At 40.5% G+C, this 15,964-nt stretch overlaps 1 protein-coding gene across 1 annotated transcript in view; it reads left to right on the top strand.

Annotated features, from left to right (window-relative positions):
- PRDM10 (PR/SET domain 10) overlaps positions 1-15,964 on the top strand; it is a 103,886-nt gene that overhangs the window by 64,147 nt on the left and 23,775 nt on the right. Inside the window, exons 8-13 of the mRNA XM_047070336.1 lie at positions 275-347; positions 2,440-2,557; positions 5,862-5,991; positions 6,933-7,175; positions 13,277-13,624; positions 15,072-15,227. Coding sequence (XP_046926292.1) covers positions 275-347; positions 2,440-2,557; positions 5,862-5,991; positions 6,933-7,175; positions 13,277-13,624; positions 15,072-15,227 — 1,068 coding nt within the window. The remainder of the gene's footprint in view (positions 1-274; positions 348-2,439; positions 2,558-5,861; positions 5,992-6,932; positions 7,176-13,276; positions 13,625-15,071; positions 15,228-15,964) is intronic.

Below are 15,964 nucleotides of genomic sequence, written 5' to 3'. Positions count from 1 at the left end.
TTATCTCTTGTGAAGTTGTTCTGATAACAAAAACAATTTTTTAAAAAGGAAAAAGAAAACACACAGTGAGTGTGTCTTGGCATGTGAGCTTCCCGACTGACCATCTGGTGTGAAAGAGATCGGCTCCCAGTGCAATCTTTTTGTTGTTTGTTTGTTTTTTTGTGGGTTGTGGGAAAGCCTGAATTGTTTTATGCAAGCAGGAGAAAGAATTTACGCATGCACAGAACATCTGGTGATGTCCTTTAGTTCTTGATGCCGTACTTGGTTCTTGCAGGTGTGGTATGCTGCATCCTATGCTGAGTTTGTGAACCAGAAAATTCATGACATTTCTGAGGAAGAAAGGAAAGGTGATTAGACTTTTTTCTATTTTCTATTTTCTATATGAATTGTAAATTGTATATATTACATCATTATGCAATCTCCAACTTTTCTACCTCTATATATCTAATGATATTCCAGTATTTTTTTGTTTTGTTTTGTTTTGTTTTGTTTTTCCAGCTACATATCCCTGTCTAATTCTAGGATCAAACGACAGGGACATGTTTACATTTCTTTCGTGGGTGCTGGAAAACAGTATTTAATATAATGAAAACCTCCAAATACTAAATTAGAACCTAGACCAGAGGATGATCTCTATCTAGATTTAATCATCTCTGAGGACATTAGCAAGACAGGCATTGACTTTGTTTTTGATATAAATATTAGTGAAGTATAATTTACATACAGAGAAATGCACAAATCATAAGTATACAGCCTGATGAATCTTCACAAAGTGAGCATATCTATGTAACCTGCATTCAGATCAAGAAATACAACATGACCTGTACCTTGGAAGTCCCTTGTGCCTTTTTCCAATTCTTCTTCACTCCCAAGTGTAATGGATCTCCTGACTTCTGATACCACAGATATAATATGCTTGTTACCAAATTTCATATAAGTAGAATTATATGATGTATGTCTGGGAATATTTTGCTCAACATTTATTTGTGCAATTTATCCATATTGTTGTATATTATTGTAATTCGTTCATCCTCATTGCTATTTGGTGTTCTCTTGTATGAATATACCATAATTCATTTATCTATTTAACTGTAGATGAAAATCTAGGTTGCACAGTGCACTTCTGACACTACCTGGGTTAGGTTACGTTTTTGCAAGTTAAAGGCCACGTCTTTTACAAGACTCTCTTCACTTCAGACACTATCTGCAAGCTTGGGGTTCCCATGCTACCTGTATTTCTGACCAACTAACTACAGTTTAGGGAGCTAGTATCTCCTTAGGCTGGATAATTTACCAGAGTGACTCACGGAACTCAGAAAAGTGCTATACTTAGGATTATAAAGGACACACATCAAGACCAGGCAAATGAAGACATACTTAAAGGCAGGGTTTGTGAGGGTCCCAAATGCAAAGCTTCCATGTCGCTAGGCCATGTGACTTCCTTGGCACATTGATATGTGATTTCCAACCAGGGAAACTCTCCTGAGCTTCAGCGTGCAGAGTTTTTATTGAGGCATCACAACACAGGAATGGTTGATAGAATCATTTGGGCACACGATTGAACTTACTCTCCAGCTCTTGCTCCCTGGCTGATACCACCTGTTTCAAAGCCCCAACCCTGTAATCACATGGCTCAGCTTTCTGGCACAGGCAGTCCCCATCCTAATTCATATTAGCAGAAACTCAGGTATGGTCAAAGACCACAACGAATAACAACAAACACTCCTATTACGTGGGAAATTCCAAAGACTTACAGGTAATTTGCCAGGAACCAGGGATAAAAGCCAGCCAAATTCTTTATGATGCAACAGGGTTGTTTCCAGTTTTGGGCTAGTTTGAAAAGTGCCACTGTGAACATTCTTCTACATGTCTTTCGTGAACATTTGTGTATATTTTTGTGGGGTGTGTATTCAGGGGTGGAATTGCTGGGATCGGGTGTGCCAGTAATCAACTTTAGTAGATAGTTAGTAGATGCTGTAACATTTCATTATTGAGCATTGACTTTTAAGGTTTTTTTTTTGTGACAAAATGTGCCTTCAGATTATAAAACCTGGATCTGAATCACTAAGGTATCTGAATCCAGATTTCCATTGTAGCACATTTCTGCATTTCCGGTGTGGTGAGGTGTTGTCTGTGTGTGTGTGTGTGTGTGTGTGTGTGTGTGTGTGTGTGTGTCTGTCAGGGAGGTGTCAAAGGGTAGTATGACAGAGTTTGTTCTTTGATGTCATACATGAATGTAGAAGAAAATAAGATCCTAACAACTACTCTTTGTCAAACTGTAGCCTTTGATTTTATCACAAAACAGTGATGCAAACAGCAGACACTATGTTTATGAACACTGGGCTACCTGTGAGATGACATTGGTGGAGGTACTGGGCACTTGAGTTTATCGCTGTCTGTTGATCATTAGCCTCTATGATTTCTCTCCTGTGACTACAGTTCTTCGCGAGCAGGAGAAGAATTGGCCCTGCTATGAATGTAACCGCCGATTTATAAGCTCGGAGCAGTTGCAGCAGCATCTCAATTCCCATGATGAAAAACTGGATGTGTTTAGCAGGTATAATGAGGGAGAAAGTTTCACCAACTCAGTTTTTAAAGGTCCACATTCATTTCCAGTTTTAAAGGTCCACATTCATTGTCTGTAAATTAATGAGTGTTTCTGTGTATAGACAGGTAATCAGGTGGGCTGCTGAGGGAAATTATTTCCCGTTCTTCTTCTTCTTCTTCTTCTTCTTCTTCTTCTTCTTCTTCTCCCCCTCCTTCTTCTTCTTCTTTTAAATGTTTATTTATTTGAGAGAGAGAGAGAGAGAGAGCAGGGGAGAGGCAGAGAGAGAGAAGAGAGAGAATCCCAAGCAGGCTCTGTGTTGTCAGTAGAGAGCCCAACGTGGGTCTCAAACTCATGAACCGTGAGATCATGACCTGAGCTGAAATCAAGTGTTGGATGCTTAACCGACTGACCATCCAGGTGCCCCCACTGAGGGAAGTTTCTTATCTGTCATTTCCTTTGCCCCACCCCCATCCTCATTTACTATTTACTTCTTTTCCAGCATGACCAGAGTACCCAGCAATAGGAGATCCTTCCCCCTCAGTTAAATCTCCCCTAACTTGAGATTCTCGGATAGGAATTCTTAAGATAGCACATTCTGCATCTTTGATTTGTAAACTTTTTTTCAGAAGTAGGATTTCTTCATCAAACTAAATCATAGGTTTCATTCCACTGTCTGAAAGAAATAAATCAGAGAGAATCATATAGGATGGGGTAGGCTGGAGCCAGATCAGGTAGGCTTTGTGGATAATGGTAAGAAATTTGGATTTAAGATAAGAAGTCTTAAATGGTTCTGATCAGGGAGTACCTGTGATGTGAATTTATGTGTTGAAATGTCATGCTGGATAAAAAAAAAAATGTCACTTTTGCTTTCATTGGAGCAAGAGTGAGGACGGGAGGCCAGCTGGAAGCTATTTCAACAGTTCAGGTCAAGAACGAGAGTACGTTGGACTAGGGTGATGGGACAGATGTAGGGTTGCCAGCTTTTACAGGACTTGAAAAGAGAAGAGATGGTGTGACAAGGCATTTAGGAAAGTAAGAAAGTCAGTGTTCTAGGGAGGTACAGCCTGACTGCCCGCAAGGTAAGAGCTCCCTTGAGGTTCATGGTCATGACATTAAAATAAGACCACTAGCATGCTGGGTGTCATTTTCCAGCTCCATTTGCTGCAATAATGTCAGTGCAGAGCAGCTGGGGAATTGGATTGCACAGTAGTTTCTCCCAAGCGCGTGCAACACAGCAAAAGTGATGGAGCAGGGATGGCAATCAAGAGCATACACGAGGGAGTGCTGACAGCGAACGACTCTGCTTAATGGGTGGAAAGAAGGGAGGGAAAACATCAAGAAGACTTAAGACTGCAAATAGGTGACAAGGACTAGATTGTAGGTGGTAGTGAGATAGAAGGATTGTTGAGTCCAGGTATTTGAGGATGTGCGCTAGAAAGCTAGAGATAGCATTAGAGTGGACGATGCACAGAATTGGTGTAAAGCGGGAGGCTCCGCACTTATTGAGGATAACAAGGTCTAGGATATGACCATGGGAGTAAATGTCTGAGGTGGGTGGAGGACACAGTGAGAGTTGAGTCATTTTCTGTCAGGTGTCCCTAGAACTCTGTTCATGGCTCTATTATAACACTTTTTGTGTTTTATTGTGATTTTTGGTTTATGTGCCTGCCACCTCTACTAGACTTCTGAAGGTAAAAACTGTCATATAGAACTTGTCTTTATTGCCTAGCACAAGCGTGACACATGGTAGGTAAAGATATTTGTAGGCTAGCTGTTAAAAAGAAATTTGAGACAATTAGGAAAATTTCAACTTTGACTAGATTTAATAATACTGAGCAACTATCAGATTTTTTTTAAGGTGTAATAATGGTATTGTGGATATATATGAATCTTTTTAAAGTATTTATTTATTTTTGAGAGAGAGAGAGACAGACAGAGCATGAATGGGGGAGGGGCAGAGAGAGAGGGAGACAGAGAATCCAAAGCAGACTCCAGGCTCTGAGCTCTCAGCACAGAGTCCAACGTGAGGCTAAACTGAACCATGAGATCATGACCTGAGCCGAAGTCGAATGCTTAACCGACTGAGCCACCCAGGCGCTCCATAATATGAGTCTTTATGTTGTGGAGACGCTTACTGAAATATTTACGGATGAAATAACATCTGGGACTTATTTCACAAATAATCTAATGGGGGCGCCTGGCTGGCTCAGTCAGTAGAACATGCGACTCTTGATCTCAGGGTTATGAGTTCAAGCCCCATATTGGGTGTGGAGCCTACTTACCAAAAAAAGTAATAAGTAACTAAGAAAAAATCTAATGGGTGTTTGTGTGTGTGAGTGAAATAGTGGGAATATGATGGAATAAAATTAGCCATGAATTGCTAAGGATTGAAATTAGGTAATGGGCACATTGGTCTTACTCTCTACATTTGCCTAGGCTCAGAATTTTCAATAGTAAGGAGTCTTTTAAAAGTTCTGGAACAACATATAATTTTTGTTAAATCGTGAAATAGATGAGTGGAAGAATAAAACATGATCTGATTAATTTTATACATATCTCTCGCACACATCTCCTTTTCTTTTAATTCCAATGTAGTTAACATACAGTGTTATATTGGTTTCAGGTGTACAACATAGTGATTCAATAATTCCATATATTACTCACTGTTCATCAAGTAAGTGTACTCTTAATCCCCTCACACACGCATCTTCTGAAAGAGATTTTAATGATACACTTTCTGAATTAGTTTTATTAAGGAATTTTTGTATGCTAGGAATCTATTAAAGGGGATGAAATTGATTTGGTGTTTACTAGGCATGTTATGGAACAATTGAATTAGAAGTTTGTTTTGAGCTTCCAGAAGTTTATGGTAAAACAAGAAAGTTCTTTTGAATCCAGCCACAGTTCTTGGAAGGAATAGGAAGTGAAGCAAGGAGACAAGAAGGAAAGAATGGAATCTCGTTTCTAGGAATGGCTATAAGGCTTAGCGTGTTCTGTCCTGTCTGCATTTCTCATGGCATTTCAGAGATATGTTTGTGCTTCCAGAACTTTCAATAATGAAATGGTGTCAGTGCTTTGAGTTTTTATAGCTCCTTTTTTTCCTGAATAATGTAAGAGCTATCTAGGTGGCAAGGATGAGACGTTTAGAAAGTGTATATTATCAAAACGACTGTTCCTGTTAGAAAAAGAATCAAGACAAGTAGTAAAATGAGAGAAAAGCAAGATTCAGGGCTCATCAGGACCATCGAGGGAAATATTTGTTAGTGAGAACTGTGTAACCATGACTGTTTATAACCCAATCTTTTGTCCCCAGAACAAGAGGCAGAGGAAGGGGACGAGGCAAGAGGCGATTTGGCCCAGGTCGACGGCCAGGGCGCCCTCCAAAATTTATCCGCTTGGAAATAACCAGCGAAAATGGGGAAAAGTGTGATGACACGACACAGGTATTGGGCGAGGGAAGAGCTCCTTCCTTGTCAGATGCTTGCTTAGGGGACCTGGAGCAATTACCAGGTTTCAGTACAAACACCCCCCCCAGAGGCTGAGCATCCTGCCATGCCGGTGCTTTGCTGCCTGTTCCTTAAAGGGTGACCGGAGAAAGGCAAGAAGAACGTATTCTTTTTTTTTTTATTCATAATTTATTTATTTTTTAATTTACATCCCAGTTAGTTAGCATGGAGTGCAACAATGATTTCAGGAGCAGATTCCTTAATGCCCCTTACCCATTTAGCCCATCCCCCCTCTTACAACCCCTCCAGCAACCCCCTGTTTGTTCTTCATGTTTAAGAGTCTCTTATGTTTTGTCCCCTTCCCTTATATTCATCTGTTTTGTATCTTAAAGTCCTCATAGGAGTGAAGTCATATGACATTTGTCTTTCTCTGACTGACTAATTTCACTTAGCATAACACCCTCTAGTTCCATCCACGTAGTCGCAGATGCTAAGATTTCACTCTTTTTGATTGCCGAGTAATACTCCATTATACACACACACACACACACACACACACACACACACACACCACATAAGAAGAACGTATTCTTGAATGTTACAACAAAAACCCAACATTGCTGCCCTCAAGATTTGAGATTGATCAGAGATATTACTGGGGGACCCTGTTTAATCCGTTGAAACAGTTGAAATGATTGTATTCCAGAAGAGTTCTCCCATTAGAGTCCCTTCCTCAAGAAGTGATCTGGAATATCTCCTAGTTTTCACAGCCTGGGGATGGTTTTCCCAGAAGGAGAATTTTTTTTTTTTTTTTTCTGGATATCATGACTCTAGCCATTTAAAAAATCATGCAGGAACTCTGAATCTTAGCTGACAATCTCTGTAGCATGAGTCTCTACCTAGGTGGGGAAATAATTCCTGGTTATTGCAAATTTCAGGACTTGCTACATTTTTCCACCAAGGAGCAGTTTGATGAGGCTGAGCCAGCGACTCTGAACGGGCTGGATCAACCAGAGCAGACTGCTCTCCCCATCCCACAGCTGCCACAGGACACCCAGCCTTCTCTGGAGCACGAGCCAGAGACTCACAGCCTGCACCTGCAGCCCCAGCATGAGGAGAGCGCGCTGCCCGCCCAGAGCACTCTGACGGCCGATGACATGCGCAGAGCCAAGCGTATCCGAGTAAGTGGGGAGCGCGGCTCCTCCCTGATGAGGTGCTGCCCTTTCTCCAGTCAGCTGGCTTTCGAGGCGCCACGTTTCCTGACTTATTATTCACCGTCCACTTCGAAATCCTGCATCTAACCTACCACATGCTTGATTCCCTTATTTCAGAAGAACGTATTCACTACTTCTCAATGTCTTTGTGTCCTGTGACAGGCTGGAATGGCTGGTCCTAGATCCCATCAGTTTAGTAATGACACAGAAGCCTGGCTTTTGGCAGCTTCGGGACAAGAATAGTTCAAATAGGATCATGCTCTGGATCCCTAAACTCACAGATTGGAAATGGGGAAATAAGTCCACTTAATTATAATAATGATTTACAGCGAAGCTGTATCTGTGATTTACAGCGAGGCTGATCTGTGACAAATGAGAGCTCTCAGGTTAATTCTGGGTAAATGAACTTGGTTGTCTACAGTTTCCAAGGGGAGACTGGCAAATGTCATTACTCGTCAACGCAAAGGGACCCTTGGCCGAGTTGATATGGCAGGTATGCTTTACACACCCAGGACAGCTTGAAGTTTAAGCTCCAGGTTCAGAGTTGGTCAGTGCCTCACTTCTGTGGCCTGCGTCTTGACTTTAGACCATGTGGCCACGGGACCTCCTTGGCTTCCAGATCAGATGCGTGTTAGTCTTATTTCACAGATAGCCTCAGAGTCTGAGTTAGTTGCTGCAGGGGATGCATGTGGAGAGCAGGATAAGTGCATGTGCTGACCAATTTACATCCAGAAGACAATTACTTATACCCCTGTCTGTGGCAGCAGGGTATATACTTTTATTGTACTTTATATGTGGATAGAAAGAGGGGTTTTTCTGTATAACTTCTCAGGCTTCACAATTTCTAGATAGGTGATTGTTTTAGCTTATGTTTCTTTTGGACTTCTCATTTGCCTATGGGCTAGAAGGGACCTTGAAAAATAGTTCAGTCCATGCCTTCATGTAAAAGTACATTTAAACACTTTCAGCTGTGTAATAGTATTCAAACATCTTTTTAAGGGTCCTGTGATGGAAACACATAATACTCTTGGCTCCATGTATATTCTTTCAAAAGGACATGTAAACATACATAAACATAGACCAGAAAGGCAAAAAGCTGTGAATTAATACCTTCCCATCTGTCATTCTACATTATTTCTCAATCTTCGTTTTACTCTCCTGCTCAATTACTGTCTTTTCTGCTTTGGCCATTCTGAATTTTTACTGAGTTCGGAGAAATGCTTACCAGATTTAATTTTTTTTGAAGGAAAAAAACCAACCTCAAAGCCCACACGTGTAGTGAAGTTGTGGTTGTACAAGTGTAGTGTGGTTATAACCATACTTGCATTCTTCAGTGAGTTGGGTGACTGGTTTAGGTACAGGGTTCCTTGTGTCAAAGCCAAAGCCATGTACATGTGGCTTCTGGAGGTCAGTCTTAGTTGAGCTTTTGTTTTTTTTCCTTTCACACATTCTAAAAAGTAGGGCTATGTATTTTTTCATCTTTTCTATCCAGGTTGGTAATGACCAACTGAAGGGAAGTCTTCCAATCCAATTGGTAATGTAACTATTTTTCTCTCCTCTAATGCTGCCTGCTCAGTTGGAGCTGCAGGTAGGTTTGTTTCCTGTGTCTCACGTAACAGAATGTTATTTAAGTGTTTGCCTGACCTGCTCTTCTTTGCAACCTGTACGTGCTAAATCCTGGTGGAAACTACAATTTGGTTGCTACAGTGAATGCTAATTAGTTAATGAGCAACAATTGATCTTCAGATAGGTCAGTGAATAAATTGTGGGCAGCAGATTCCTCCTACACAAAATAAAGGGTAGGACCAAGCGATCTCCAAGGTCCCTTCCAGCTCTACAACAACTTGAACGACTTGTGGGATAGTCGTGAGATCTGACTATAGGCTCGGCACTGTGCTGGGGGCACAATACAATTTTCACATGAGTCCTGCCCTCTAGGAGCTTATAGTCCAATTAGGGAGATAATGGTCATGTAAGGTGGCTTACAGTTGAGTGCTAAGTTTAAAAGTGTAACCTGTAATTGTTACCAAAACTGGGAAGCTAGGAAGACCAAAGAAAGAGGAAGCAGTCAGGGAATATGGATGCAGCAGTTCATGGATGATGTGAGATTTAAACAATCTGGGAGAGAGACGGGAAGAAGGTAGGCTGTTTCTGTGGATGGTGGCCATAGGATCAAAGGCCAACACACGGGCATGTGCTTGGAATGGTTATGGGACAGTGCACATAGTAGCTTGACCCTAGTGGGGTGCCAGGTGAAGGACAGTGGAGAGTGAGATTTGTTGGCTAGTCCACCAAAGGCTTTGAAAGCCGGGTAGAAAACAGACCGAGAAAAGTTAAAAGTAAATTAATTAATTAAAAAGCCAACAAACAGGGCCCCTGGGTGGCTTAGTTGGTTAAGCATCTGACTTTTGATTTCAGCTCAGGTCTTGATCTCAGGGTTGTCAGTCCAAACCCCAAGTTGGGCTCCATGCTGCATGTAGAGCCTACTTAAAAAAGTCAACAGGGGCGCCTGGGTGGCTCAGTTGGTTGAGCGTCTGACTTCGGCTCAGGTCATGATCTCGCAGTTTGTGAATTTGAGCCCCACATTGGGCTCTGTGCTGACAGCTCGGAGCCTGGAGCCTGGTTCAGATTCCGTGTCCCCCTCTCTCTCTGCCCTGCTCCCACTCCAACTCTGTCTCTCTGTCTCAAAAATAAAAATAAAACTTAAAAAAAAGTCAACAGGATTTATTTCTTTTTAGTGTCAAGATCAAAACAATATGCAAATTGATCAATTAAATTAAGTTTCCTTTAGCTATTAATATCAAACTTGAGAATCATTATAGGTATTTGTCTATAAAGAATGTTGTCTCAGAATTCATTAAAAATTTTTTTAATTAAAAATTAAAAAAAAATGTTTATTTACTTATTTTTTGAGAGAGAGAGTGAGTGAGTGCAGGGGAGTGGCAGAAGGAGAGGGAGAGAGAATCCCAAGCAGGTTCTGCACTCTCAGTGTGACCCAGCACAGAGCTCGAACTCAAGAACCATGAGATCAGGACCTGAGCCAAAGTCAAGAGTTGGATGCTTAAACGACTGGGACACTCAGGTGCCCTTTAATTTTTAAATGATCTTATTTTATTTTTTAATTTGAGAGACAGAGAGAGACAGAGAGAGAGCACTCGTGAGCAGGGGAAAAGCAGAGGGAGAGCAAGGGAGAGAGGGAGAATCTTAAGCAGGCTCCATGCTCAGTGTAGAGCTGGATGTGGGGCTCGATCCCACAACCCTGGGATCATGACCTGAACTGAAATCAAGAGTTGGACGCTCAACCACCTGAGCCACTCAGGTGCACCTAAGAACTCATTTAATTGTGGGTTGAATCCCTTATCACAGGTTTTAGCAACCATAACATTGTGGTATCCTTGAGGATCTTGTATACCAAATAGTATGGCATGGTTGGCTGATGGCAACTCAGGGATCTGAAGATCCATAATGGATCCATCTGTGCTGCTTCTGCCACTTTTCATGGTTTCCTCTAGAAATATGTGCCAGCACGGCTCTGAACTACAGAGGATACAAGTGGCCTGGAAGTGGGTTGGGGTGGGGACAGTTTTCAGCACTTTCACTGCCCTGTGCTGTGTGGATTACATGAGGATCATTAGATCAGAGAAATACGGTCTTCAGGGCTTCATGGGGATTAGAAAGATGACAAGAACAAGGTTTGTGGACAGAACTAAGAATGAGGAGCCCGGTGGCTGGTCAGTGGTCAAGTGTCTGAGGACACTCTTGCTAATCAGGAATGGCAGAAGACTTATTAGCATAATAGTCCAAAACAAAATCGAGTTCTGGATTTGTCCCCCCAAAAGGAACGGAATCCCTAGTGGGACCAAGATCAGTGGTACATTGTGTCTGCCCTTGGAAACCTTATCGAACTTGGATAAAGGAACTGATTCTTACCTGCCAAAAGCACTCTAAATCTTGAATGTCTGAACCTCAGGACAATATTTGTTTATTTGCAATATTTCCATTAAGTTTTAGAAGTAGCCAGAATAGTGTAAGCTTTTATGTAAAATAAGTATTTGTTCAGGCAGAGTAAAAAGATTAGGTAACTGCTGAACCGTATAACAGTGCAAGAAAGCTCTGTGGCTGATGTGAAAAAGGGCTACTGTTTAAGATCTCTGCAGATACTATAAAAGAGACCTTGAAAAAATTCATCTTGATTTTCATATGGAATACATTTCATTAATTCTGAAACTTTTATTGAACACTTCCTATGAGCTAAGCTATATGTCAAGGGATTTGGATACAAAGGAGAATAAAATATGATGCAGTCTGGAAGCAACCTCAGTCAACTTGGGAAGACAACAGAATTTCTAAATACCTACTTGAGATAAATGAGTAGGTAAAATGTCTCTCCCAGCCCTGTGAGAGACCCCTGAAGAGGAAGTTTTCTGTCACAGAGTGACTGTGTTCAGAATTTCCACTAACTAAAACATAATTATTTTGCTTTTCCCCGAATGATTATTTCACTTTAAATTCAGTTTAGACATTGCTTCTTGTAAGTAATTTGAAAGTAAGGGGTTAAGCATGGTTCCTTGTACTTTTTTCCTCGCACAAATAATGCGTTAAGGTCTCCTTTAACCCTTCAATTACTATTCCCTCATAGTTTCATAAGCATACCCACTCACAGATATATTTTTTTGAAGGATTATTTTTCCTTCTCCTAGCTCTGTAGAGCATTCTCTCTGGCATTTTGAGGAACTAATGAATGAGTCTTCATTATAGTATAACTAAAATACTGATTCAGAATTCTCTGTGTGAAAGATGATTCTGTTGATCTGCTCTCAGTAGAGCATGAGCTGTTTTTCCAGCCGTAGTGATGAATTTGCATTGAATATCCATCCATATTCTGCCACTAGGATTCCCTGTAACAATTGCATGAATTTACAAGATAGCTAATCAACATTAGAAGTGCGATCTGTGACTGAAAACAAAAATTGGCTGGTCTAGACAGAGAACAAAGTGATAAGCTTAACTTTCTTAGCATGGCCTTCTAACCAGTGGAACTAACTAGCTACACTGAGAACTTGTCTTCTGCAATTTCTAAGTAGGAAGTGGTCAAATACACATATTCCATTTATGATGGGTGTTCATGTATCTTATGTCATGAATAAACATGTTCATATAAATCTGTATCCTTCATTTCTCTCTCAAGTTTCTTTTCTTAAATTGAAATATAATTCACATACCATAAAATTCACCCTTTTATAGTGGCTTGTAGAATATTCCCAAAGTTGTACAACCATCACCATGATAATTCCAGAATATTTCCCTCACCCTCAAAGAAACCCTGTATCCATTGCCTCCTTCCCCTGCCCCTGGCAAGTACTGCCCTTCAGTCCTTTTTATATCTTTTATTTCCTCCTAAACATTTTAATCAAGCTTCTAATTATTTTTCTCAAGAGCTTCAGCAAGTAACATTTGGCTGACTTGCTCCAACCTCATTAATGCGTGTGTGACTTATCCCACATCATTTCTAATAAATCTTCTATTATTCTACTCCATTCGGGGATTTATTTTTTTATACAAATCCTTGATTGGGAATTCTTTTTTGGATCTTACTTAAATTCTTTCACCCCCTCCCCCCAACATCCATAAATATTGTGAGACATAAAAGAAATTTGTCTTTTCAGCATTTGGGGCTGGCTTCATTTTTAATGTCTTCACCAAAAAAATCTTCTTTCTTTAAAAAAATTTTTTTTTTAAATTTTTGAGAGAGAGAGAGAGAGAGAAAGAGAGACAGAGAAGCAGAGAAAGAGGGAGAGAGAGAATCCTCAGCAGGCTCCATGCTGTTAGCATAGAGCCTGATGAACCCTGAACCCTGAGATCATGACCTGAGCTGAAATCAAGAGTCTGACGCTTAACTGACTGAGCCACCCAGGCGCCCCTGAAAGACTTCTTTCAACTGTGTGTCCCAGAGTTGAATTTCTATGGAAAGTCTGACTGCAGAGATCATCCTACTTGTCTATAAAGGTGTGAGCTGCTTCTGCACTTGATTTCCTCACTAAATAATCGTATTTGTGTGTGTCTTTCAGAATGCAGCTCTTCAGCATCTGTTTATCCGGAAGTCCTTCCGGCCTTTTAAGTGTTTGCAATGTGGGAAGGCCTTCCGTGAAAAGGACAAACTGGACCAACATTTGCGCTTCCACGGGCGGGAGGGGAACTGCCCGCTGACCTGTGATCTCTGTAACAAGGGCTTCATCAGCAGTGCGTCCTTGGAGAGCCACATGAAGCTCCATTCAGATCAGAAGACTTATTCTTGCATTTTTTGCCCAGAATCCTTTGACCGCCTTGATTTGTTGAAGGATCATGTGGCCATTCATATCAATGATGGCTGCTTCACCTGCCCAACCTGTAAGAAACGATTCCCAGATTTTATCCAGGTGAGTGTCTACTCCTGAGATTCCTGTACACTTTCTTCTTTGGTGAGAGACACTTCGATGTTTGGGAAATTGAGACTGCCTGTCGCCTGCATTTTCATCCCTTCTTTGAACTTTACGGTTGAGAACGGTATTTCTTCAATCAAGCTGCTTTTGATAAACAAAAGATTATTATGACCCTCAATTGTCCAAATCAGACATTGGCATTTAAACATTTAAGTTTTATTACAAGTAACAAATACCCAGATCTGATTATAATTTTTACAAAGTCTTTCTTAATCTTTGCCAGTACCCTCTACTCATAAAATATAGAGAGCCTGTGGAAGACATACTCCCATTTCCTGGCCTGGAAACATTTTCTCTCTACTACTGTGGTATCCTGTCTTGCTTTACTAAGGTCATGCATTTTGGAAGGAAACAAAGAGAAAGTTGGTATATAATATACTTTTGTGTCAAGCACTGACCTCCTTCCTTGGACTATAGTCTGGAGCAAAATAGGTGAGGATAAATTCCAGAATATTCATGATTTCATTTGGACTTCAAGTGATGATATGCTAGTTCTATGCTAGTCAATGAGTAATTAAATATAAATATCTAATGAAAAATATTCTCTTTTAAAAAAAATTACCCAAATAAAATATCATAGTTTTATTAGTGTTGGGACTCTTGGTAATTTTATCACTTCACACAAGCAATTAGCAAGTGGCTTAAGGCAGAATCTAATGGCAAAAGAGACTCAAAAACAATGAAGCAAAATGTCTTACAGAAATACCTTGATATGACTACTTAGCTCTCATTCACAACTCTCCTTCATTGGATATTTATGGCTAAGAGAGTTCAGAGGTCATATTCCTTTATTTAAGTTATCTAAAAGTGTAGGGAATAGGTCTCAAGGAGAAATGATGCTGGTGATTGTATTTTTCTCATAAATGCATAATATATTTTATGTCATCCAATTCATGTCTTTATTCTTCAGAACATGATTTAATAGAAAGATGTAAAAGGACCAATTACTAAAAGGGGCTAAATTGCTTGTGTACATGTTGGAGGCAGGAAAAAGTGAGAAAGAATTATTTCTTTATCTTTCTGCAGATAATTTTTAGCAAGATTCATTTAAATCCAAAGGAACTCTGCTTTTAATCTTAAAGAGAGAGAAGGAAAAATGGGTCTTATGTGATCGGGGCTTTGACTAAGCAAGTACTCTTTCTTCCTCTTCTTCAAATTCAGGTTAAGATTTGTAAGGCTTTCTGGCTACTTGTTCTGTTTCTTTGTGACAGGGATACTATGTGTGATTGAGGCCAATTATCAATCACATCTGATTGGATTACACCGCCAGGTTGATGAAAATCCATGGTAATGCGTTTGGCTCCCTCTAGTGTTGGTAAGCCACCTTTTGCCATTTCATTTGGTGCTTGAGTCCTCTGACTTTTTCGTGTCTTCTAACTGCCAGGTGAAAAAACACGTGCGAAGCTTCCACTCAGAAAAGATCTACCAGTGTACAGAGTGCGACAAGGCCTTCTGTCGTCCTGACAAACTGCGTCTCCACATGCTCCGACATTCGGACCGCAAAGATTTCCTGTGTTCCACATGTGGAAAGCAATTCAAGGTATGTAAGCAGGGAACAGCCTAAGGTAGTTCTCATGCTGCTGAAATTATGTCAAGCTAAGGCCTGTTCATTTCATCAGTTAATCACCTACTTACAAAGAACTGAACTTGAAATGCATTTTATGTCTCATGTTTGACTTAGTTATTATTATAAAATTAAGGAAAAAAAACTCACCTTAATTTCTCCAAATAATTAATTCAAATTGCTGAATAGAGTAATACCACATCTCCTTAAAAGATCTAAATGCATAATGAACAGAACTAAGTTGCTATTGAGGAATTCCTAAGAGAACAATACATTTACTTACCAAATCAAGAGATTTTTATTGAGCACTTATGAAGTATTAGGGCCTGGTAATTGAGCCCTGAAAGTCGTAGGACTCTCATCTAAGGGAGGTGGGAAATCTGTAGAACACTGAATGGCTTAGACAACTTTTGGGGAATGGTAATGACTCTAAGGATTAAAATAAGACATAATCGGGGTGCCTGGGTGGCTTAGTTGGTTGAGTGTCCGACTCTTGATTTTGGCTCAGGTCATGATCCCAGGGTTGTGGGATCGAGCCCTGCATTGGGCTTTGCACTAAGCAAGCTTGCTTGGGATTCTCTTTCTCCCTCTCCCTTTCCCTCTGCCCCTCCCCCATTTGCTCACTTGCTCTCAAATAAATAAACATTAAAAATTTTTTTTTCAACGTTTATTTATTTTTGGGACAGAGAGAGACAGAGCGTGAACGGGGGAGG

Source organism: Lynx rufus, unplaced genomic scaffold (genome assembly GCF_022079265.1).
Source record: "Lynx rufus isolate CCGP_SWC_20201006 ecotype Redwood Valley unplaced genomic scaffold, mLynRuf1.p SCAF_9, whole genome shotgun sequence".
Lineage (NCBI taxonomy): Eukaryota > Metazoa > Chordata > Mammalia > Carnivora > Felidae > Lynx > Lynx rufus.
The sequence above is the reverse complement of the archived record's forward strand: the minus strand, read 5'-3'. Positions and strand labels throughout refer to the sequence as shown.